Here is a 26,924-nt window from a genome sequence, read left to right on the forward strand (position 1 = left end):
TTCATGATAAATTTCTTTGAGTATTTGGTGCTACCCCGTGGAAAAGAGTACAAAACAAACCTGACAGCTTTACTATTTTATTTATATAGGCTTGAGATGCTGACAAAAGTGCTTTTTACAACCATAGTATTACCAAAAAAATATTTAGTAACAATATTTATCACAGCTTTAAAAACAACCAAAGCAGAAAAGCTCACATTACGTATTCAACAGTGACAAATAAACAGCTTTGTAAGTTATTGTGTTGGCAAATAGCCACATGATTTAAAGTGATCTCGAATAAAATTTCATTAATATTAACCAGAGATAGTCTCAAATAGTCTTTTTAGTTATATTAACTTATATCAAAATGACTAGACCGTTATACTATAAATATATATCATCCTCGTCGCAAGAGTCTTTGCAGACTCGTCGTGGTCATCAGGTATCAGTGATCCGTAAACATGACTTTCATGGGAAAAGAGTTGCAGTGGTTTCCCCTTGCCTTCTGCACCAGCACTTTTTGGGGCTGTTTAGACCCCAAGGCTTGCTGTAGCCTGCTCAAGCCAGTGGTGTCTAAATACTCTTAGAAAGTACATATGTCTCTCAAAAGATCACATTGGTACTTGCCAGGTTTCAAACCCGCGCCGACACGTATGAGAGGCGGGCCTTTTAACCTCCAGGCCACCACGACTATATATATTTTAAAGTTTGCTCTTGAGGTCATATGACCTTTTTTTGAAGTTGCATGATTAAACTTTTCGCATTTATAAATATATAACTGCATGGTAAAAAAAAATTGGTTGGCGTTATTTCATAAGTTTTTAATAAATCTTGCAATGCAATAAAAATATTATGTAAACTTTTTTTAAAATATAGCCGCAATATTTTATCATAACTATAGTATCCTTAGCATAATGATATTTCGAAAAATGTGTTCTTTATGTGTTTTGTTTAATTAATTATTTTATTTTATTTAACCACGAAAACCTTCCATTCAAAGAAAAATGACATATGTTTTATCATTTCTGATAGTCGGAAAGCGGAAGACAGCCAAACCTTAATTATTTTATAAAACCTGAAAGTTTCCCCTTTTACGACTCCTACCCACCAAACAATGATAAGCGACAATCAATTTTGGGTTATGGCTTGGGCAGGTAACAGGTACCTCCAAATCTCCAAATTTAAAGTATTATTTTCTTCAGAATAAATAAAAATTATATTATCCACTGCCGAAATTTTTTTATTGATGCGCCTGCATGCAGAGATACTTAAACAATAGTAAATAATAATTATACTTGCGTTGTAGTATAAACTATAGTAGAAAATAATTAATGTCATCAAGGGAACAATAAAGCAACGTTACCTCAACAAACAAATAGTCAGCAGCATAAGGAAAATCCGTAATTGGTCAAAATAGGGTTCTAAGTGCCTTGCGATCTTTTAAGATAGGGTAACAAGATGTTTTGTGAATAATATAAAGTATGATTTATATAAAACTGATGGAAAGATGTCTATAAATTTATTCTTAAATAAAATGTAATAATAAAGGTTTAAACATTTTTATCGCTATCGTAAACATTTTCAATAAATTCCTATTTTCTATCGGTTTAAGAAAGAAAAATTCTGCATTTTCCTACAATTATACATAATTAAAAAAAGTATGTACAACTTTTAGTCATAATAAGTGCCTTTTATAACTACTACCTGCCCAAATGACCACAATCTAAACTTTATTACCTCTGGTCCTTTTTAGTTGTCTGAGACACGTACGTATGGAAATTTTCAGATTTGATAAAATAACGAAGGTGTGACCGTAGTAGGCCTTACTGATTTAGGTGCCACCTGCTTTTATAAAAACCATGTAAGTTAACTATATTTAAATCAGATCGATCTATTGTAATTTTAATTTAATATTCTACCACATATTTTCCACTGGACTTTTTTGTACAAACGATGACCGTCGATCTCATATTTTTCAGTTTGATCAAGTCCGAATATAGTCTGATATCACGTACTTGGTGACCCAAGCTGAATTTAAACCGTTAATAAACTTCAGTCTATATAAAAACGGTTGACTGGAATCCAATATCATGGTATAAAACTTTCAAAAAAATCGAGAAACAAGGTATCTTGTATTTTGTTGCTTTTTTACACATTTTCTGTGATATCTTATACATATATAATAATTTACAATACCATATAAAAAGTATAATATATGTATAGTATGTAGGCATATATAATTTGATTTAATTTTTTTTACGTCTAGCCAATGTTTCAACATCTTAAAAGAAAAGCAAATATAGATATTTTTTCCTTCTAGACCTTAATGTTATAATGCGACATGTTCCACTATACTATAATTACAAAAATGAGAATCGCTTCTCACATATTTGTAAAATATAAACTGAAATGCAATAACTGAGAAACAATACAAAATTACACAAAATAACAAAAAAAATTAATAGGAGATACATTTTCATTACACATACAAGATTTTATTTAAATAAAACACGCAATTAAAAGACCGAAAGTCATCACATTTAGTATCGTTAAGACTAATGAGTAATAAAACATCGTGGCTTGAACATAAAATTGTAATAAAATTGCGTCTAATGCTTTATTCTAAAAATATAATTTTAAAGATTAAATACACATCAATATTATTTTTCAACGTCGCAATATGTTGTGAAAAATTGATATCAAAATAAAAATAGATTTTTTTTTACTTTATTTAAAAACAATAATAGCAAAGGACAAAAAAAATATTTTACTTTAAACTCATAATTTTTTATTAAAGTTACATGCCAAAGGCATTCGTTTTAATAGAAAGAGTTCTTTCACGTACATATTGATATAGAATTTCCATCGAACAGTTTATCAAAAGTTTGTTCATGAATGAATGTTCTATTGTAGAAGCCCTTGAGTTGTAAAAGAAGTATACTATTCCGGATAGCTGCATTGCGGTGAACTGGATGGGTTTAGAAACTGTTTCAATGTTAAGCACAACAGAAATTCTTATGTTGCGTTATACTTAAAAACAATTAAACAAATTCCTACTTAAGTTCCCCATTGTAGGCGATTGTTATTAATTTACATTGAATTAAAACTATAACCTATTCGTTTTATTCAACAAAGTTTATAATATTTCTTAATATATATTTTTGTCTTTATGTCCTGACATCGTTTGGGTGTGTAAAATTGTTTAATTATATTGTGAATTTTTTGTCAAATGCAAAATATTAGATTATTAATTGATACACCTATGATATTTTATTATAATAATTATTTTACTCATATAAATATACAAGCAGCATTGACAGTTTTGACATACATATGCAGCATTGACATATACACTTCTACGTGTACATGCACTTATTTAACGTATGTATTTTAGGTCACGTATAATAATTTATTAATGATTCAAAAATTTTGATTCAGTTAAAAATATATTTAAAAAAACTTGTTTTTCGTATAAGTAAAAGTCAATCATTTATATATTTATGAACAAGAAAAATGTGATGTAAATAAGAAACAAATGAAATTGTAAATTAATTTAATATCCTTTTTTTAAAAACATTGTGCGACGTTACATATCTTTAATAACTATTTGCATCCAAACAGTTTTTATAACTATAGGTACCATACAAACAGTTTTTTGACGTTTCTACTTAAACGTTCTTTTGAATTAACATCCACGTTTTTTATATAATTTAAGAAAAAAAAAAGATATAATATGTACACGATTTTAAATCATTTTACAGGAACATGTTACAACAATAGGTATAAGATATTTTTATGACATTCAACATTCTCTAACAATATATTACATGTATTTACTTAATTTATCTATTACAAAAAATATAAAAGTTTTTCAATCTAAATATACCAATATATATATTCTCTACTATTTTAATGCATTTACTTCCTGTTGGACTACGCGTAACAGAAATTTCTATTAGACCATAAACGCAAACCTACCTAATCAAAATAATATATATATTTTTTAAATGATAGTGTTTATTGAGCCTCTACTCTAATGTCCACTTCTAAAAAATATCCTGAAATGCACTTTGAATAAGATACCACGTAATATTTACAATACAGAGTTCTACATCTCTAATCACATTACGAACGCACTTACAAATGTTCATCTTGCATTAACATTTGATATTTGGTGCAATTTCTAAATGTATTACATTCACAGATTTATGAAAAGTTACTTTCGGAAGTCATCGCGTAAATGTTACTTCTGTATCACTAGAGCTTCGGGAACTTTCCTTTATAACATCTAATTCTCTATTAGAGAGAGACGAGTTCCTTGAAAACTTTTGAAGACAATTATATTCATTTTTGTCGTCAAAACTGTCACACACTATTCCACTGTAGTCCTTGAGGTCTTCATCATCCTCCCCAGTATCATTGACTTCTACTTCCAATAAATTGTCATGTTCTTTGAGACTGTATCCACCAAACGATTTATCATGGCTTAAACTTCTTATACGATTAAGGTTATGCTTCAAGTCTGGAACGTTGTCATCTTCTGAACAGGGCGATACATCAAATTTCCACTTTAGGTTGGAATTGAACTGTTCAACTCCGGGATACGTACTAATACTACGACTTCTATGCCCGAAAACCGGACAATTTCGGAATTCTCACAATTCTGGGTGTCTACCGTTACAGACTTTGGTAAAATTGCCTTCATCTAGGCTTAAATTAGATCTGGAGCGATTACATTCAAGACCAGGTCTAAATAAACAGAAATCTGAGCTTTTTAGTCTATTGCACTGTCTAGAACATGGTTCCATTTGAAATGATCTATCTAGCTGCCTGTAATCGTTTGGTCCATAACCATCAAAAAATCTCGTATCATGTTTACAGGTCCTTGTGTAGCCTTTGAAGGATCCAGTACATCTCAAAGGATCCCTATGACACGCCTTCTGGATTGCATGCAGAGAATTTGAGGAAACAGTTCGTTCAAGTATTTCACCCCAATATTTTTCTCCAAGACCTTCAAACTCTCCTTTTGAATGCAGACCATCTGACGTTATTGATGATCCACAACAACCAGTAGTTTTCTCAAAATGTTGAAATGATTTGACCTTCTTCCGACAACATATCTGAAAAAAGAAGCTAATGTCAAAATAGATTTGTTGTTGCTACTTTAAGACTAATTTAATAAACAATACTTTAACGAAACCACAATTATTTTTGAACACTTACATAGTATTGAATTAATTCATTACTTATTCTTCTAAAGTGGCTATTTAAGAGCCAATACAGAAATGGGTTCCAGAAACTATCGCTTAATGCTAGCCAAGTTACCAAAAAATCTAGAATCGGCGGAACCTGTGAGCAAAAATTTTTTTAGTAAGTTCAAAATATATATTTTATTGTGAGAGAAATCATATAAATAAGGATTCAACCTTGCAGCCAGTGCATGCAGCTACAACTTCTTGGATTGTAGCAGGGGTTACCATTACGATAAATCCCAGGGACATTGCCGCCATTGTTCGTGAGGTACTTACGCTGTGTGTTCTAACTTGAGATTGCATTTGCTGAAAGGATTACACTTTTTACTTATGGTTAAGTAAAAGATAAACTTTTTTAATATTACCAAACTAAAAAATTAATACATTCGAAAAACGAAAATATTTATATGATTTACTTACAATAGTTTCTAATTCATTAAGGTTACTTTTTGCGCATGACACTGGCATTCCGTTGGATCTTGGATCCTGACTACATTTACTTTTTGTTTTACTGACATGGAATCCTGATCCATAGCAATACATCAAAGCCATTGTGGTTGGAAAATAATAAGTACAACACGCCAAAATTCTAGAAAAATACATTTAAATATTTTTATACAATAATAAAAACAATTTTAGTCACACCGTGATTTAAATTTACCTGAACGCAATTCTACTGTGAAAAACATCACAGGCCATTAAACCTGTTGAATTAAAGTAGTACCCAGATCTTGGTAATACCATAACGGCGAATAGAGATACAGATAATATCCAAGTAATACTTATTACTAATACGCAACCCTGTAACCAAAAAATATATAATCTGATAAAATATAAAATCAAATAAATTCTCCGTAAGACAGCAAATATATATCCTATTGCTCCAATAAGATTTAAAGAAAAATCTTGGTTTCAATATAGAAAATAAGTTATCTTTGGTATTTCTACTTAAATAACATTTAAATTCCAGAATCACGAACTTCTTTAGCTTCTTTAAAAAGGGAAACATTCAAGGTAAAGGTTTTTTTAACTGAAACGTCTTTGAACATAACCTCAGATTTCCCGAATTCCCATTCCAGAAAATAAAAGAAATTGTTTTAAAGGTCCTCTTGAAAAATACAATGAAAATATTTTAACATTTTCCTACCTTTTTACTAGAATGTTTTTGATAAGTGTGTGGATGTAACAAATATAAATATCGGTCTATCGCCATACAGACAAGAATAATGGCACTTTGTTGACTCACTGCTCCCCTCAAGAGTGCCTGAAACAAAAATAAATTTAACAGCCAAAAATATTGTAACAGAAAGCAGAAAACTAAACGTTTTTAAAGATATTTGAAAAGAAAAACAAACGAGCTTTGACGAGTTCTTTGAGTTTGAGAAGGAAATATCGTATTTCGCGTTAATAATAAATTAATAAAAATCAAGAGTTATATTCACTTCTGGCAGCCATGGTAACAATGCATAACTTATCTCTTGCATATTATTTTCGTTGAAATTTTTAGTGCCTAATTGAAATAGAATTAAGAGCTTTAATCTTATTTATATATAAAATATATATATATCAGATATGAAAACTAAGAATTAATATCTAAGATTTCTTTCTAAGACCACCATCATGTGTTGAAAAATAATTCAGAGTAAATTTTATAGCAAAAATTAATAACAAACACAGTAATACTATAAATGTGTATAAAAAACATATTAATTAACAAAGTTCAACGTCAAGTAAACGTACTTAAAATTAACTGCAATAAAAACTGCGTAACTTTCCATTATAATGTAAGTATAAAATTATCCTTTAACATCGCTTCCGTAATTGTTAACTTTTTCCGACTTGCAACTTTACTCATTTTGTCATCGTCTCGTGTCTTAATAAAGTCAAATACTCGTAGCTTCGTATATATAGCTTTAACTGCATTAAATAAAACTTTTAAAATGTTATATGTATCTTTTGATTTTTTTTTAATTATGACCATCTTACGGAAATATATTTGATGGTCTTTGTTAGTAGCCACAGATTATTTACAAGTCACAGATTATTTATAAGAGTCAACCTAACTTTAAAGTACAATAAAAATTTCACTTTATTAAATTATGATGGATTTGAAATAATACTAATATTTTTTGGATTTACTACGCGTTTATAATTATTTTTAACAACAACAACCAACAACCATGATGTGAATGTTCACTTTATTAGTTTTATTTCAATGAATACTCGCGAAAATTTTTGACCTCATTATGATGAACTCTACTTTTATAAATAAAATAAAAGTAACAAAAACTACTAGTTACTATCACTATTAAATAATGTTGCTTATTACCTGTATTTGACAGAATATTTCACCGTACGGCCAACACTTATACAATGCTGGCAACAGAGCCACAGGAGCTATAAGTATCCCCGTAAATAAGTCGTTTAGAGCTAATGACGTCAGGAGATATCTTGGCTGTAATGAACATTTATAGCAGTATAATCTTATTAACAACTTTATGATAACATGAAAATTTATAAAGATGTATGTTTTGTTAGCTTACTTTAAATCTCAATAAAATCAAAACATAAAATAAATTTAAGTTTTCTATTTATTTTATATTTGAATTTTATGTTTTATAAAAAGGCATGAAGATACTTTTTCAATGGAGGTCTTAAAATTAATGAAATTTATTTACATTTTTTTTATAAGAAAGGCGTAATATTCTATAAATGGATACATGCCAAACACCAAGTTTTGTAGGCCATGAGTAGGAGGGGCTTGACTTACAGACAGTATTTATCTCCCATAATAATATCACACAGAATACATTTTCATTTACTTATAATACTTAAAGTTTTTTTTTATGATACTTATACAAAAGAAAAGAATGTATCAATAATTTTCATTACCTGATTGTCAATATACTTGATATATCTTCGATTGTTCAATACACATATTAGTACAAGGTTACCAAAAACTATGGCCATTGAAAGGGCAAATATGAAGAGAGCCTTCAAAATATCCTCAGTAGCTGGAAAAGTTGAAGGCCAACCGTTGTTTAAGCTGCAAGAGCTGTTAGCAAGAGACGGCGCCACTAGCAATGCGCCTTTAGTCGAGTCAAACATAGTCGGCGCGTGCGTTTCGCAGCGCTATCTTTTTTTGAATTAGGCATTTAGATCATATGCGCATGACCGTTATTTTCATTTTGTATTTCACATTCCATTCAAGGGTAAGGACATGTTGGATTGAATCGGAAGGTTCCAAGCATGTTGTATGTCTGAAACAAATATTTTTTAACTATTGATTTAAGAGATAATAGTCCTTTTAAAACAGTTATACAACCAATGTTGAAGACCAAATTTTTTACATTCGTTATAAAATTTTAACTGTTTCTTTAATAGTCTGAAAACAAAATTATATATATTCGATTTAAAAAATACTTTAATATAATAAAAATCAAAATGATGGTAATGTTGTGAAAATATTAGTGTTAATTTTTTCTTAAGTCTTATTAAAATACAATATATGTAAAGTTCATTTAAACAAAAAATCAGGTAAGTATTTCAAAATCCTAAAAAGTTGTAATAGAATTTCATTGCTTGTATATAAAGTGAATAAATACAATGTTACCATAAAAAGACACTAATCAAATCCCATTAATCACAAACATTATTATCATATCAATGTTAAGTTTAAAATTTAAAGATAATTAATACGTGTTACCTTGTTAGAGGGAAAAGTCCTAATACAAAGCTAAATTATTATTCTCGATGCGTTCCGGAAAAAAGCGAACAAAATTTACACAGGGATGAGATACAAAATCAATTCTACTTTTGTCGTCGAGAGGATTAGCGTGAAAAATTATCTCATTCTATGGAGGGTCCGTATAAAGTACATTTAGACGTTTTAAAAATTGTCGAGATAAAATGCTTTGTTAACTTATATAACAATATTTTTATGATTTGGCGCAGTAAAAAATAATTTACTTTGAGATTAATTACGATTCGATTGAACTTTTTTTATGCTAAAACTTTCATTTCGAAAATCTATTGGAATGTATGGAAATGTGGTAAAAAATCAACTAAACTATAAAATATTAAAAATATGATAGTCAACAAGGAATTATTTATGGTGTTAAGTACTTATTAAATTCATATAATATTATACAATTAATATAACTCTAATATTATACAATTAATATAACTCTTTTTGAAACTAGTTTAAATTTAAAAACAACTTGTGTTCAAATGTTTTTATTACATTTATAAATTATAAAAATATCTATCTTTTTAACTCGATGATGCGACTTATTTCCTTGAATTTATTTTGACTATTTTCAGCTCGGTGTATAAAATATATTTTGAAATGGTCTAGGATGAACAATCGAAACCAGTAGCAATAAAACACAGTCATGTCCCGGGTACAATTTCATTTAAGGTCAACAAGGATCGTCAGCTATCTATTTTTTATCCCTTCAATTTCCTATTTCAGTGAAATTAATACATTACATACTTACATGTACATAAGTATATATTTATAGTAATATGGCATGTGAATTTGTATGTTTTTAGGTTAAGAAGTTTTGAAAATTTGTCCATTAAACACTATCCACTAAGCCCTTGAACCTAATTAAACTTGTAACCCTATCAATATGGACTAAAATAGAAAATCAGTAAAATAATAAATAGATTTATGGGTTATCAGCGATATTTTATTACACAGCTTAGTTTCTAAGAATATCATTTTCGATATCTACTTTGATAATAACTTTTGCGTTCATAAATTTTCCAAAGCTTTCAATGACAGTATGCTTTTTCTTGTTATTTATTATATAGTATAATCAATCAAGTAGTTACGAATACCTATACTTTTACAACATAATAAGACTCACAATTATCATTTAGTATAATTAATTCACTGCACTATGAAGAGTTTTCTAAAAGCTCTCAACAACATCGTTAACGAGTTTCTCAGCAAACATAGCGTTCAAACATCTCGTATTCGACGAAAATAATCATAATCAACGTACACACAAGTAAATAACCCTCCATGATATTTTGATTATTAATTTTAAATTTCTACAACAATAGCTATCAACCGATAACTTAATTGAATGGTTTCCATTCACACTACAGATATATCAACATCAAGAATAATATAAGGATAATTACTTTTACACATAAAAGATAAGAAATACTATGTATAACAATTTTTTCAATTTAAATATTTGAAAGGAAGTTTTTTCAATTATTTGTCAACATTTGGGTTTATTCAATATGTATTCAGAGAAATAAAAATGTAAATGAAATAAAAGTTATAAAATACAATAATTCATAGTTGCGATTTCCGGGATATCAAGTCCCTGTGGTATTTCTGAGTAAGCTACAGTACCGTTACTAACAAACGTATATTTTCCATTGAAAAGACAGAAAGTTTATTACTGTAGAAGAAGTGGTTGTACGTATTTTTTGCTTAACGTAAAGTTAACAAGTAGTGGAGTGTTAGAAGTAATAAGTTAGAACTTTTGAAATAGATAGCTTTTAAGTTATTTGGCCGTAATTTCAATATTTTTAAAGGGCCCTACGGTTATTAAATATATATTATTAATATTATAAACAATTTGTTTATTTCAATATATTTTTTCAATGGTTTAATTGTATAACTAGTCAACTACCGTGTCATTATTAGAATTATCTTAATGCTCTAAACCTTTTTACTAATTCTATTGGAATGCCACAGAAGTATCTTCTTCTTGCTTTGAAAAGTTTAATACCACCGTACAATTGTGAAAGAAAGTTTTTTTTGTTTGCTTTAATTGCTTATTTATTTCACTTCATTTATATAAGAAACTAAACAAGAATTGAACAAAATACAATAATGTTATAAAATATCACGAATTCTTGATTTTATAAGTGGTTTTAAAGGGTATAAGTTTCTTAGTAGCTCGTATGTATCCGTGCACATTATATATCGACAAGTTTCCCACCTAAATATACCTACTTTAAGAGTATTGGGTTTCCAATTTCAAAAAAATCATTTATGAATAACAAAGCAACAATTAGGATAGAGAATAAAATGTTGACGAACCGATTATGCAAAACAGATTTAATGAACTACTATTACTGGTAACAAAATAAAAATAAGAATTTGTTTTCTATTGGTTGTTTTCTCAGTTGATGTATAAATAAATTTTATATAAATCAATATTGTAGAATTAGTTGAATAAGACACAATTACAAAATGTGGTTCTTATCGTTATTGAGTGTTTGATAGCTTGAAAATATTAAAATTTTAGTTTCAAAATAGGTAAATCTATATCAGCGATATCTTCGCATATTTTAGAATGTTGTACTATAGAAAAAGTATTGAAAGTAAGGAGACACAAATATAGTTCTATAGTATATTTTATCTTAAACATGCGAGTTGTATTTATTGTGCAACTTATAAATACGGTGAGTAGTGCAAATTATTGAAAAACGGGTTACGAATGTGAATTTTTTTAGTAAAATATTGAACAAACATGGCCATCCCAATACCTTTGTATCGATAAAATACCGCAGACGTGACTGAACGCGGAACCAACGCCTGGCTGTGTGGACAAGGAGGTTCCTGATATCACACAAGAGATATGATGGTATTACTATTCTCATATCGAGGCTATCACGTAGTCTAGACTTTTAGGTTTAAGAAATGTGGTGTTTATTGTATACACATGCTTAAAGTTAGTTTTCTTGGAAACTCTAGCTGGCAGTCGTCCGCTCTCACATAAATTATTTGGAATTGTTATAATTTTCATTTTCATAATAAAAACATCATGAAAAAAGTTATAAGCTAATTAGGCATTATTAAGTAGTTATTACATTTATTTAACGATAAACGGGGTTAACGAGCAAAACGGCCTACCTGATGGAGGTAGTTACCGCCGCCCATAGACATCCGTAATATAGTTTTGCGAAAGCGTTACCACCCTTAATTGGGAAAAAGGGAAAGGGCAGGAAAGGGTGGGAACAGGGAAAGAGCAACCGGCTCTCTAGGTCATCGGACGAAACGCAGCCATTTAAGGCTTCCTCACACCGATCTTTTGTGAGGAGGTGGTACTTCCCCGGTTGAGCCAGCTCATGTTCCAGCCGCACTAACTTGACCACATCTAGGCTCTACCTTCAAAATAACAATTCGCATATTCTATGAATTTTATAAATTAATTTTTACTTGATGAGCCCCCAATTGAAAGTGAGAGCAGGCACTTGGGCCATAAAATCAATCTTCAAGCCTTAATCTATCCTTAAAGCGGCTCCGGATTGGACTATATTGATGGATACGTATGAGAAAAATATATAAACCCAAAGGATATCTGTGCGTCGGCGTCCAGATCAGACATATTTATGTATTAAAAAATAATAAAACACGGTGTGTCATTTGAGCTTACGATTCCTTGGGAAACCAACATCTCCCAAGACTATGACATTAAGGACAAGTATTAGTTATTGAGTATAATTCCCTAAAAATAGGTTGTCGTTTATTTGTACGCGGTAGAAGCGGAAGCGAGGAGTATACGGCTAAATCTCTGTACAACCTACTAAAAAAATTGGGCCTGTCCAGACCTCACATCGATTCATTCTTAAAACGTACTTCGAAGCCAGTCCTAGTAGTTTCTGCCCAAATTTGTTTAGTTATTTGTCATTCGTTTTATTAATCTTAAATTAAGTAATAATAACTAAGAACCACGACAAGGAAATTGGCTTAAATGAAAACAAGGTCGACGCATTTGAGAGCTAAGATGGCACAGATAGATACAAACACACACACATACACACATACACACGTGCACGCATAGACAACGACATCAAACACGTCTTTTTTATTCAGGGATTAAAAACATAGGTTAATATTTATAAATTTCGAAAATGTCTATAATATTTTTAAAATAAAGTTAATTTTAGGCCTAATTAGTCTCCTGCTGCGTATGTTGCCATTCGTCAAAAAAATACAAATTATTGTCAACAACAAAAAATCACCATTAAAGAAATCAGAAAAATTAGACATAAAATAACAGAAGAAATCCAACTTTTTTCAAATCTCTTGTATTGTACTCGGCGCCGCAAGGGGTCTCATCATAACAAATGATACGGGCAAGATAGTTATAACAACCGCGTCTAACAGGCGCCAAAGACCTCTTTTGATATTCAGACATTTGGCTGCAAGAAGCCACTTGTCATTAAATATTTTTTGACTAGATCTACGAGAGCAAATGATGATAAATTCGAAAAATAGTTAATATTATTATAAATTTTGAGTAAACTGAGGTCTTTTGGACAGTTTTCTTAACGATTCAGCGAAGAAAAGGCCTTAGTTTAAATCTTAGAATATACAGCATAAACATACAGAATAAAAGAAAATAATGAAATTTTAACATGCTATTGACTTCCGAGTTTCCATGCATGATCAAAACATTTAAGTCCTTTTCAAATTCTAAGTTAATGAAATTAAGGGTGCCATATTATGATATCTATAGTTCATGTAAGAATTCACAGATTTTTTTAAAGAATTGAACTATATTTTAAAACGTAGAGGAGTTTTTAGGTCTTTTCATATTTAAATAATTATATAATATGAAAATATTTTAAAACGTTATAAAATACAAGTCATTGAGTATTCATTACGTAAAACTACTTAATTAATTTGGGTCACATCGTATAATAATTAGGAAGACCAATTTTATAAATTAAGCCTTTTGAATTAACGAGATAAAGGCAGAATCCGCATTTATTAATTTAATTAGAGTTAAAACCGCTAGTGTCATGTTCGAATATTTTGTATGGTTTTTTAATAAAAGTGATTAAAGTGAAAAATGTTGCACATTAAAAATAAATCATCAATATTATTTTAAAATTAAAATTCAATACAGACTTTTAGAGAATAGTATTTAGAGTATATAGTATTTAGAGTTAAATGATGAGAAAAACGGTATTGGACTTTGGATCAAATTTAGAACTTCCTATCCTCTAAATCATCTTCTCAAGTTAACCTATTTCTCTTGGATATATTATAAACTGGTAACAAAATGATTTGGCATAAACATTAACTCAAGCTAAGTTCTCGCCATTCATAAATATACGTGCTACGAAAGTTAATTTTATTTCAAAATATTTTTGAAAATATAAACATACCAAAACACAGCAATTCTTACTGGGAATAAATTTGTAACTATTTGAAATATAAAAGACTTCATTGTAAAACTTAACAAAGCTTAGAAGCTAACGTCACACATTTACCGTGTTATTCTGTTGTTTAATCGTGGCAACTGTCTCTCTTATGAATAACTGCTACTTCATTATGACAGAACCTTATAACTTCAAGCAAGCAATTTACTCTATTTCTGTTCTATAATTAAAAGCGTAATATAAAGCTTTCACTTAAAGGATGTCTTAAAATGTATATATTATATAAATAAATACAGACATTTTTGTATTAACTTTATTGTTATTTGAATCCAACAGAATAATACAAGCGAAAATTAAAATAAATATAAAATAAAAATATGTAGTGCATTAATGTAACTTTTTTTTTTGGTTTTATAGACAAAAAAATCCATAAATCAAGCTCAAACTCAGAGGAATTTTATTTGTTACGAATTGACCATTCTTTTGAAACATAAAACTATTTAAAAGACTATGTTTGACCTGCTTTAAGTAAAGAACCAACTACAGTTCGATTAGCACTCAAGATGAATGGATTGAATGACGTTTAGAAGTACAGTTTGTATCAAGTACGTATTTTTGGTACTTACATTTAATTGTTGACCTACATATTTTATTAAAAAAAAAACAATAAATTTAAAAGGGGATTTATTCCATTCAAAACATTAGCGTTACCATGAAAAAAACATTAGTTTTTGAAAATTTATTGCTAAAAAAGCTAAAAATTATAAGAATAGACGAGACTGAACTTTTAATATGATAAAAAAATGTTTTATGAGCAAATTTTTATAATACATTTTTATAATTCTTTCAGATCTACCCTTATAAATCGCAATAGACAGTAATCCCCTGGAGTGTTGCCAATAAGGCGACGTCAATGTTGTATATTCATGTATAAAATAAATACACTAATAAAAATAGTTATTATAAACAACTTGTATATATATTTTAATATATTCGATAATTATAACTAGGAATTATTTATACAAAATCGTTCTGCCATTACAAAGTAAACCATAACAATAAACATCTTCCAAAATAAATTAACCTACATAGCCATATCTTACTTCCGAACAAGTTCTAAACATCCTACGGCACGTTTACATAACAAGACCATAAAGGAAAACTTTTGGACTTTTGCTAGCATTGCGAAAACGAACATTGTCGGCGGTACCTATACATATTACCATTATAATAGTGAGGCGCCGACACAAATACGTTTGACATGGTCTGGTGCATAGCTTGTTTGATATTTGTAAAAATAATACCACATCATTATTAAATAGCTATCTGTAGCCATAATAAATATGGTTTTCACTAAGGAGCTTCGTGCATATTTAACCTATCATGAGCAGTATAATAGAAATTCCTTATTAGGATCCTCGGTGTATATGCATATAGACGATACTCGAATAGTAGTAACAAAGATACCTAGTCATCAAAATACTCTAACATCATTTGAAACCATGACAATATACCGAAAGTACAAATAAAAATAATTGTAATACAAAACATTTAACGGATAAAAGTTAATAAAGCTTTTATTTTCGTCTTGAATACAATGAAGATGCAATCTGTGGAAACCAGTAGGTGTTTTGATTACTGAACTCGTACAGCTATCGATCACTTCAACAGACAGGTTGATAAACAATTACTTACTTTATATAAAACTTTACTCACACGTACCGAACAATAATTAATTAATTTAAATATTAAATGACAAAGACTTCTTTTGTTTGAATAAGCATAATTAAACTTGCATAGAAAAATCTTTTTTTGGCATATTATGAGCCAAATGGTTAATATTTTTCTTGAGTGAAATAAAAAGATTTTAAATGATTAAGAATAAATCGTGTTTATGATCCACTTCGAGGTTAAGAAAATCATCTACTTTTCAAGGCCGTACTTTTCATGGTCATGACACATATATATACACACGCATACACGTATATAAGTATACATTTTTTCTATATTATTGTTTATTCATGACAAATCAAATCATATTCATGGAATTTCTTGGATCAAGCGTGACGCATTCTCACCGCCCACAAAAACTTTTTGTCAATCTCAGATTTGGTATTCTGTTGCCGTTATAAAATGTGAGACATATCAAAATTGCTTTTTCTATTCGATAGAAACTTTTCACATATCTTTTATAGTCAAAGATATAATAAATAAATATAAATATATTACACAGTGATATAAAGTATCGTATAGAATATTGTATATTATTAAACAACATACTACTGCCAAACAAAATATTTAATACACATGTGCTTAAAATTTTATGCTTGAACTCGTAAGTAAAACTCGTAACAAATAAATATAAGTTTAAATGGAATTTTAAAAATCCTTTCTACCCTGCACCGAAGTAAGATTACTAAATAACAAAACTTAATTCCTTACTACCTTCCAAACACTTCCTTTCTACTTTTAGTCATTCCTAACTAAATATTATAAAACTAATTATATTTCCAAAGAATTGTGTATGTTAATATATTTTTTTATATTATGAGTCCAAAAAAATTCTTTGCACTAAAATTTTAATAATTATAAAGACAACAAATCAACCTTATGTTAATTTTTAACGTACTAATTGTGGTCGTGTTTGCAGAAATTAGTGTGTGTAAAACAAATCTACATTTACTGTAAATGTAGACATTTTTCCATACTATATGAAAATTTAAAAAATAAGTCTTCAAATTGTTTACAACGATATTTATGGTACCTGAAAAAAAATAGTTTTATTTTATATAAAATATACTTAAAAATATAATTTATTTTTATTTTTCGTAAAGTTAACATTAATTTTTCGTATAGTTATATTCTTTATCCCTCAATTATTCCTAGTTTTGTAGCATTTTCTACTGTGTTATTGTTGCCGAAATGACAAGAAAACGAAAATTAGATTTCTATACTGTTCAATTCAAAGCAATTTACCAAAAAAACATCATATGCCTCAATAAAACTTATTAAGAAATAAATAATAACGGACATGACGATTTAATAAAAACTGACTGGCTCGTAATAAGAATTATAGACGAAATATTAAACTTACTAGTTTTTAGAATAATGTTTTCTTAATTAAAATTAATTCCTCGTACACATTAGCATTAGAATATTTTTTTAATCTTAAGCATGCCATATCTTAGTAGACCTTGTTCTCTTTAATGACACTAGGTTAATGTAGGCAGAATGATTATTACTTCTGGGTGTTAGCCAAAGCTGACTTAAAAAACTGGGAATGTACCACGGCCGTATAATGTTCTAAACTCCTATAATGTGAATGTAATGCCAAAATATATACTTCTGATCTCGTCATATAATTGTGAAAATACTTATATCTAATACGTGCAAAAATGAACTTATTTGTTTTAGTTACCATTTTCATCCAAAAAAATACACGTAATTAGGTATACCAGTTTATTATTTTTAGACATTTCTATTTATCTATAGTTTTACGTTATTTTATTATATGCTGTAATTTGGAATCGATTCTAAATAATGTTAATATAAACGAATATAAAGTAATAAACTACAAAATTTTCAACAAAAGTCACATACAAATATATATATATCAATTAAAAACCTTGAAAAAAAATTGTTTATTCTTATAAATGGTTAAATATATTAAATATACTTTAACAGAAATTATTTATTTATTATAAGGTAAAGTTACTTGCTTATTATTTAACCTTATAATATATTTATAATTTAAAAGAATAACCATATTTGAACTATAAATATAAATATAAGCTTATATATATTAAACCATGAAAATTGTAATATACATGTCTTTACCCAATATCCATGAATAAAAAAAAGGCTAATTATATATCAATCTATAATAAAAAAAAGCAAGTAGGAAATTTAAATATGAAAGCGTATTTTCAACGTAACAATTTATTCACCCATACACTTTAAATTTTCCATTGTCTTACAATGTTATTTTTTGATATGTTTTTTTAACACCTAGAGGGAAAAAGAACGGAGTTTTATTGTTTTACAATATAATATTTGGTACATATTATTGTACCAAATAATATTATGACTAAAACTTATATTCGCTGACATGATAAGCTTCTAAGAAAAATAAATTAAAGGATCTTTTCAATTCAAACTATATCTAAGATAAAAAGTAGCCTGGGGACTGACTACAGTCTTAAAGTTCTAGCATACTAAAATGTTTTAAGTAGTTTCTGTATGAAACTCCTAAGTACATAGAACATAGCCGGACAACAATGTTAAAATCAAATTGCTTTCTAAAAAATATAGAAAAATTTTAAAATTTCATTCTAATACTCCTGGTAGTTTTATGACATTGTTCTATGTTTCAGTAAAAAAATTGAAGCCCTAAATTTTTTGCGATATTAAATCAAAGTTATTTGTTCAGAAATGCAGTGTGTTTTTTAATATTTTTGCATAGAAATATCGTCTTTTATCAAGATAAAAGTACAGCAATGCAGCTGCTATGAGGATAGAAAAAAATCTTACTAAATATAAAAGTGAAAATGTGGACTGTGGGGCTGTGGACTTAACGAAGTGTTATTGATTAACGAAAAATCAACAAAATTTTACAAATATTCATATACAAAAATATTTAATAATTAATCTTAAGTCAAAATACTGTCTGAAATTAAATACTTTACCACACAATCTCAATAAATAAACCCTACCTATACAATTTACTAGTATAATATACACAATCAATTATTTAAATACTATAACACAGTCTATCGTGTAATTTTAAACAAAGCAGTAGGGATTTATGTATAATTGATTAAATAATTATGTTATAATATGTATCGTTATTAATTTGGTCCTAATTTGGTCCTAATTTGGTCCTGTTTATTTTTATAATTAAGGATTACATTTACTTAGAGTATTAATTCTTAATACTTAGAGTATTAGGAAGTTAAATTATTCTTATATATTATTTTAAATAATCGTAGTTAATTACGTTTATATGTAACTTAGTTATTGATAGAAGAATATTCTGACTTTGACATACAATAAAATCATATAAGACCCTCCTGCGAACACTTAAACTTTAAAATACATATTAAAAAAATACAATATAATACATACACGTACTCTTTGCTTCTGATTACGTTTTATCCGTAAAGAGAACAAAGTGAATATTAATACTTATGAATAAATTGGTAAGTACACATGCGATCCAGATGCAAATTGATCCCTATATTTGTATGCATAAGGCGGTATGAATTCTATATTTATGAGTTGCTACATATAATAAATATTAATTTTTATATTTTTACCAAAATTCACGTTACACTCAAATATTGCAAAACTGGGCAACGCAAATATCTCAATTAAATTGTGTTTTAATATAAGCTGCTTTTAAAAAATAAATTTATAACACCGGAAAATTTCAATTACGACATACAAATTGTCATAATAATACGTCATTTTGCCACAAATTGTTTTATTTGGCTTCCTATAAAAAGATTTTCGCTATCATTGGAAAAAAAAAATACATATTACTATGATGCTTGCAATTAGCCTAGAGAGCATGTAATAAAAGAAGTAACATTCCATTTCAATTCATTTACAATTATTATACATTAGTAATTAATAATAATGGTCTCTTCCGAGTCATATGTACTTTCTAAGAGTATTTAGAACCCACTGACAGACGGTGAAGGAAAACATCGTGAGGAAACCTGGTCTTATAGTTTCAAATTATAAGTTTGAAATCGCCAACCCGTCTTGAACAAGCGTGGTGATTAATGCTCTAATCTTCTCCATGTGAGAAGGGGCCTTTGCTCAGCAGTGGGCTCCGATAGGCTGATGATGATGACGATGATGATGAATTATATATATATATACGATTTATGTTGATGAAACAACCAAATTATAATAATCATCTGGAGTACACACATGTAACTACACACGTATATAAATTTAAATACTTTATTTCATTACATTTAGAAAGCTTTCAAAGGACCAGTTGCCATTGAGAGTACCCTAACCACTGAATGAAGCACGTAGGCATCCAGTCCTTAGCCCAACGATATTTCAGATATTGAATAAGTCGACCTATTTTAAAAGCTATTCGTGTTGAATTTCGAAGTTCAATAGAACGCTTATACGGAATTCCATTTAAATGGAGTATTTTTTCCATTAAAATACTGATGCACACTTGACAGAGGTTAAACCTTTTAGGATAATTTCTTATGTGAATTATTTGGGATGTTCCAAAACTCTTAAGAAATATTTTTATTTTATTTTTCGTTTTTACAACTTACGTGAAATAAAAAGTCTCAGAATATTTATTGAGCCATAAAAAAAATTGCCAGATCTCATATAATATGTTTTTTTTTCAACCATGTTTTGTTTTCCAAAGTTAGTAATTAAAACATTTTCAATCATTAGGTACACCGAGACCTTTGCATTCCGTATTTTTACCAACTACTTAAAAGAACTTCACTCGTTACAACTCTAGTTATAGACTATGTTTTCGGATGACATCGTTGTATCTACTTAATTTATACAAAAAAAGAATCTGTTTTAAATATTTGGAAGTTTATATCAAATATAAAAGCTTACATAGTTTTCATTAATAATAACAATATACATAAGTTGTGTTTTATGGGAGTTACGATGCTTACTAATAAAAATTGTTTAAAAAATATATATAAGATGTTTATCCTGCGGTTTTAGAACGAGCCACTACACTTCATCATTTATTTCCTTATATTGTGATGATGTATTATATGGATAATTAAAATGGTTATTAACGATATTACTTACAATTAATTTATTAAAAATACCAAAAGGATCTCATAGAAAAAGACTCGACGATTACTGAATCTTACTGCTCTTCTTTTATTTTCCTTCAACATAAATCAGTTCAATAGATTTCTTAATGAAGGGATGGATCTAATTATATTCATTACTCTTTCTAGTACTCGTTAAATGACTTTAAAGAGGAAAGAACTTCTGTTAAATCTTTTAGATCTAGAAAATGAAGGAATCGAATAAAAAGTTATTTTTTATTTATATTAAATAATAAAAATTGAAGCGGTATATACTTTGGCCAATGAGGGAGGAATAGTGGTAAATAATTAAGTCATAAGCGGCTAACTCTTTTTTTTATAAAGCATGCCTGATTAATGTTAATCCTTTTTTAGAAGTTTGCAACAGTGTGTTCCAAATAAGCAAGATTATAATAAAAACGAGACGCTATATTGTTTACTTAATAATGACAAGGCGTATCTACCATTAATCACGTTGTTTAGATCAATTTGGGAGAATATAACGTCTTTATAATAGAAATTTTGCAAGTTGGAAAATAATATACCATTAGACAAAGTAATTTTCTTAAAATGATATTTGCCCGACTCACTTTAAACAATATTTCTTAGACAAATTAAGGTCATCATTATTAAGTTATTGAGAAGGTTAGTTACTTTGTAACTTCTAGTTTTATTGAGGTCATCTTTTACCAAGCAATTATGTATTGTCATGCAGAAATTAGAAGGCATATTCAATCAGAGTCAATAAATTAGAATATTCAGTTAAGGGGTTAAGGGGTTCTGTTTAAAGTTTCTTAACAAAACCTTTTGCTCTTTTCTAAATAAACAAAATGTTACAGGGGTTGGAAAGACATGAAAATTTTAAGAATTGGTAATTTTTTTATTATATGCGAAAATACTTTAGCAGTCATTACATTGTAATATAATTATATTTTTGATAGTAATTGAAAATTGAAATAAAATTAACGAAAAGTATTTAGAAGACTTTAATTATTTCAAATCGTATTACCTAATAGCATCTTATAAAATAGACCAAGTCATAAATGTAATACAATCACACCTTACTATGAAGATATTTAAAAATATACTTTATTCAAAACTATAACTACACCGCACTCGTTTTATAAATGTGAATTATTGTAACGATAATGCTTATCGAAAAAACATCTGATTTCAATATTACACTGTTCTCACCTATTAATTATAAATAAAAAAAAATTAAATTTAGTAGTTCTCTATAGTAAAGAAAATTAATCAAAATCATAATCTAAAGTATATTGCGATTTATTTATAATTAATTTACCTTAATTTATTATACTGTATCTGAACCACATTTTTTTAAAAACAATGCAAGGTTTATATCTTACATATATATATATATATATATATATATATATATAAGATTAACATTTTGTTATAGTTTATGTGAAGATCTTGGGAACGTCTGTAATTCATTGGGGTCGGAGGACCCTTACACATAAACGGAGAATATCACAGTCCATTAAGTAGGGATTTACTAATGGTAGCCACCGCCCCACAGCCCTGAAACCACGGAACATTCTTCGTATAACCCTAATACATGAATTTGTAACCACTACACGTAAACTAAGTAATAAAATTATTTATCTACATCTTATTTTCCTGATTCAATCTTTGCAAATAACCAAAAAAAGTAGTTTATATATTTTTACTCATTGTCCTCACTTATAATCTTTTAATATCTTTAGAGGCTCAAAACCTATAATTTTGTTTGTTGTGTTAGTTATTAACCTAAATATTTCATAAAAATAGGATACTTTTTCTTAATTTATAAATACCATTGTGACCATATAATTTTTGTTGTGCATATGTCAGCAAAATATATGAATGATACATTCCAATTGTTTAAAAACTTATTGAACTTACGACTCCTAATTGCAATGTACACATATATTTATTTCTGTAACTGTAATTAACACAACTTTATGTAAACCTGTCATGTTTATGTAAATTTAATATTCAGAGAACATTCAAAACGTCGCTTCAAGTTTGTCAATTGGATTGTCCTAAAAAGTTATCAATTAAATATTAATAGCTTGTAAACGTTATCTAAGATAAATGAATAATATTATGTTTATTTCTTTGTGGGTGTGCGTAACGGGATTAACTTTTAAGTTTTTTTTTTTGCAGAGCTTAAAAATATCTATGTATACATAAAGATTGCTTTAGATGTATAAAGGAATCATAAGGCAGATATTGTATGAAGTGTGTAATATACGGAGTAAATATAGAGTAAATCCAATGTGGACACATACATTGTCTGCCCGTGATTATTGCTGTAAAGAAACTAAAACGTCGGGATCTTGTGGATAATAAAAATAATAAAAAAACGAGTAGTTTCCGAAAAACTTAGTTTCACTAAAATATCTATATAATCCTAATAAAATATTTCCTTAAAGTTTTTTTATGAATTAAACACTATATTTTTAACATTTTTGTCTTACAAAATGTTTAAATGACAAATAAAGTTTATTAGCTTTCAAAGAAAAAGGTATTTATGCTTTAAAATATAATATTAATAATATCGAATAAAATGGTAAAAAGAAAACTGTAACATTGTAAGACCGCTATCCGAGGCTATATAATGGGCCGTAAATCATTTCTTACTAAAATATTCCGCCAAGAGATATTGGATTTTAGTTTTCCAAGATAATATTAAGTATTTTATTATAAAGAAATCTTATTGGTAGAATTTTTATAACAATAATCTTAAAATATTCATGAAATTATATTTCCAGAAAATAAAAGGAAATAATTAAAAATAAATATATTGTTTAATATTTTTTTTTGTTCATCTGGTTCTTATGAAATGTATTGTCCTTTCCTTTAAGTCAAGGAATCTGTTGAAGTCAAGCATAAAATCCGTTCCTGCAACCAATAGCTTTTTCGACAAACGATCATTAGAATGATACATTGTTGCAAACGGTGCTGCTCTGCTAATTCTTTTTTGTATCTGTAATTTTTCTTCGAAACAAAGATAAAAAAATATAGATAAAAACAAAAAATTCTATTGGTATTGAACATATACATAGCTTTCAAGCGTGTGTTAGTAGAAATTTGAAAAATTTAAGCAAAAAAATGTCATATTTCTAAAATAATGTAAAATTAAATATAATATAAACCGTAGCCACGACTAAGCATCGTATTTCATTACAATGTTTATTAAAATCATTTTGTAATGAAAATAAGAAAATCAAATCACATAAATTCCAATTTCCTCAAAAGAATATCTCTGTGAATCTTACGAATAAAGCTGAGGGTGTGGCAACATTTTCAAAATATTACTTTTTTATTGTTCTTCCTCAAGATAGATTAAGGACGTAAAACTTGCTGGAATCTTAAATAATATTCCCTAGCGAACATCTCAAATATGACTAAGAAAGTTTTCTTCTACAAGTTAATATATTATCTTTAAAATGAAGAGTCGACGTCAGTTACGGTGTATTCTTTAAGAGGGTTACAAAATAATAAATTGTCATTAACTCACATTAATAGCAACTCTATTAAAAAAAAAACTTAAAATGTAAACTTCGTACATTTAAGTATATAAAAAATATTATTTCATATTTTATATTACAAATAAGTATTAACGTGTTTTTATATTTTAGACTTTGTCAACTCTGACTGTGGATATAGTGTCAGAGAGAAATGTATATTACATAGGTTAGTTGCCATATCTCTATATCAATGTATTATAACCGACATCGAAATCTTTTGCCTACGTCTCGTGATTTCATACACAATACAGCTTGATGCGTTGATCTTGCAGTAACTACTTCGAATTTCGGAAGGTTGTTTTTGCTTAGAAGAGCAACAAATATCATATACATATCCATTCATACTAACTTTAACAAAATGGTTGAGTATTAGCGGGATTCCGTTATTCTGTTAATTAAATTAATTTATTTTAAATCCTTACCAACAATCCATAATATCGCAAAACTATTTGAAACTTTAGGGGGCAATTATTAAAATAAAGTAAGAAAACATTTTTTAAGTGATTATATAAATACAATATATACACATATATATATATATTACTTCATTTTGGTAAGTATTAAGTATACAATAAAACTCATCATGGGTATATTGAGGCCATGCACAATAATGACAATATACCCATCTTAACCATAAACCGCCGAATAAGGCAGTTAATCTATTTAATGTTATTTCAACTTTCGTAACTGCAGAGATTTATCTGAGTTAATTTATAAAAGTTATTTGAATGAAATGGAACTCTAGTAAATTGGTTCCTTTAATAAATGACAATTTAATTTAACTATCAAACATAAAAAGTCAGGCTGAAGCAAATCAATATGTTAATCTAAGCCATACAACTATTTATTTAAGGAAATCATATAAAAATAGAATTTGTATTTTAATCATATTAAATGTCTAATAAATGTGGCTTATGTATTTTTTTTACCGTAAACAAATTAACATCTTTAAGACAATGCGTACGGTACAACATTTATGTTTTATAAAAAGTTATGGTACTGATTAAGACAAGATTAATAAGCAATCAGAATATTAGTTCAAAGGCTTGTTATTTTACCTTTATTATTTCGAGAAATCACTTTACTGAACCTTTTAACTAAAGTGCCATGAGGCAAAGAAAAGTTAAACCAATTATACGCCTAGAAGAGAAATATAACACCGTGAAGCCAAGCTGAAAATTGTCTGATATTTCTTTTTGTTAGAAACATGATTTTATTTGTATTTTAAGGGAAGAATCACTGAGTTGCTCTCAATTTATATTAATTTCTCATTAATATTAGAATTGAGTAAATGGAAAATTGTTCAATTTTTCACTTATACGCCTGCTATACGTACTTTATATTCTGAAGAAATATAATTGTGCTAATAACCTAATGTTATTAATTAACTTCGTCAAGTGTAAGATTTCTTGTTTACTACTTTTTAAACCCTAATTATAAACACAAATAAATGGCTATTTTCTCCAAGGAGATTAATCACATTTTGTTATAATTATTCAAAAACATATAACGCACAACATTAGGAATAACATTTAACAACATTTATAAATAAACCTTTTTGTAAATTAATTTATCTTATTTAAACGTAAACAGTAGTAAGCAACGCTGACAAAGGTTGTCATTTTAAACTTCTTAGTTAAAAGGCCGTGTTAATTATGCGTAATGAATGGACAATGTGGGAAACGGTATATGCGGTTAACTTTAAATAAGTTAACATATGTATTTTATACGGAATTTTTAATTGGACTCAAAAAACATTGCATCAGATATTAAATGAAATCATGTTTAATGTGTATAATAAAATAAAAAAATATAATGCTGAACGAACTATGAAATATAAGTATTAGCCTCTTTATCGTTTAATTTATTTAAACATAATAAAATAACATTTAATTTGTCTTAAAAATTAATTGTGCATTACGCTATGAAAATTTAATTTCAAAACCAAACACTTACCTATATCCAACGCTGTCAACATTCACTATAACATACGGCACAGCTCACTTTAAAATTTTTACCATAATAGTTTTAAACTCAACTAAACACTACAATTATGTGAATTTTATTAATTCCCATTAACCATAAAGAACCACGTCCTAATTTAATATCATGGAAAAAGTGTAGCTAAAAATGATAACAATTTTCGTATTGGACTAGTGAGGTTGAAGGGATGCCAAACACGTCTTGACACTACA

The 26,924-nt window shown here is 28.0% G+C and overlaps 1 protein-coding gene across 1 annotated transcript; it reads right to left on the minus strand.

Moving 5' to 3' along the window:
- Nucleotides 1-3,518: 3,518 nt before the first annotated feature.
- LOC116769571 (trace amine-associated receptor 1) lies at nt 3,519-26,922 on the minus strand. Its single transcript, XM_032660707.2, has 9 exons — nt 26,686-26,922; nt 8,127-8,494; nt 7,564-7,689; nt 6,382-6,498; nt 5,896-6,035; nt 5,655-5,823; nt 5,409-5,540; nt 5,206-5,331; nt 3,519-5,102 (listed from the first exon to the last, which is right to left on the minus strand). The coding sequence occupies exons 2-9, from the start codon at nt 8,340-8,342 to the stop codon at nt 4,638-4,640; spliced, it is 1,491 nt and encodes a 496-aa protein (XP_032516598.1). The 5' UTR covers nt 8,343-8,494; nt 26,686-26,922; the 3' UTR covers nt 3,519-4,637.
- Nucleotides 26,923-26,924: the final 2 nt, after the last annotated feature.

The sequence above is a fragment of the Danaus plexippus genome, chromosome 14 (assembly GCF_018135715.1).
Source record: "Danaus plexippus chromosome 14, MEX_DaPlex, whole genome shotgun sequence".
NCBI lineage: Eukaryota > Metazoa > Arthropoda > Insecta > Lepidoptera > Nymphalidae > Danaus > Danaus plexippus.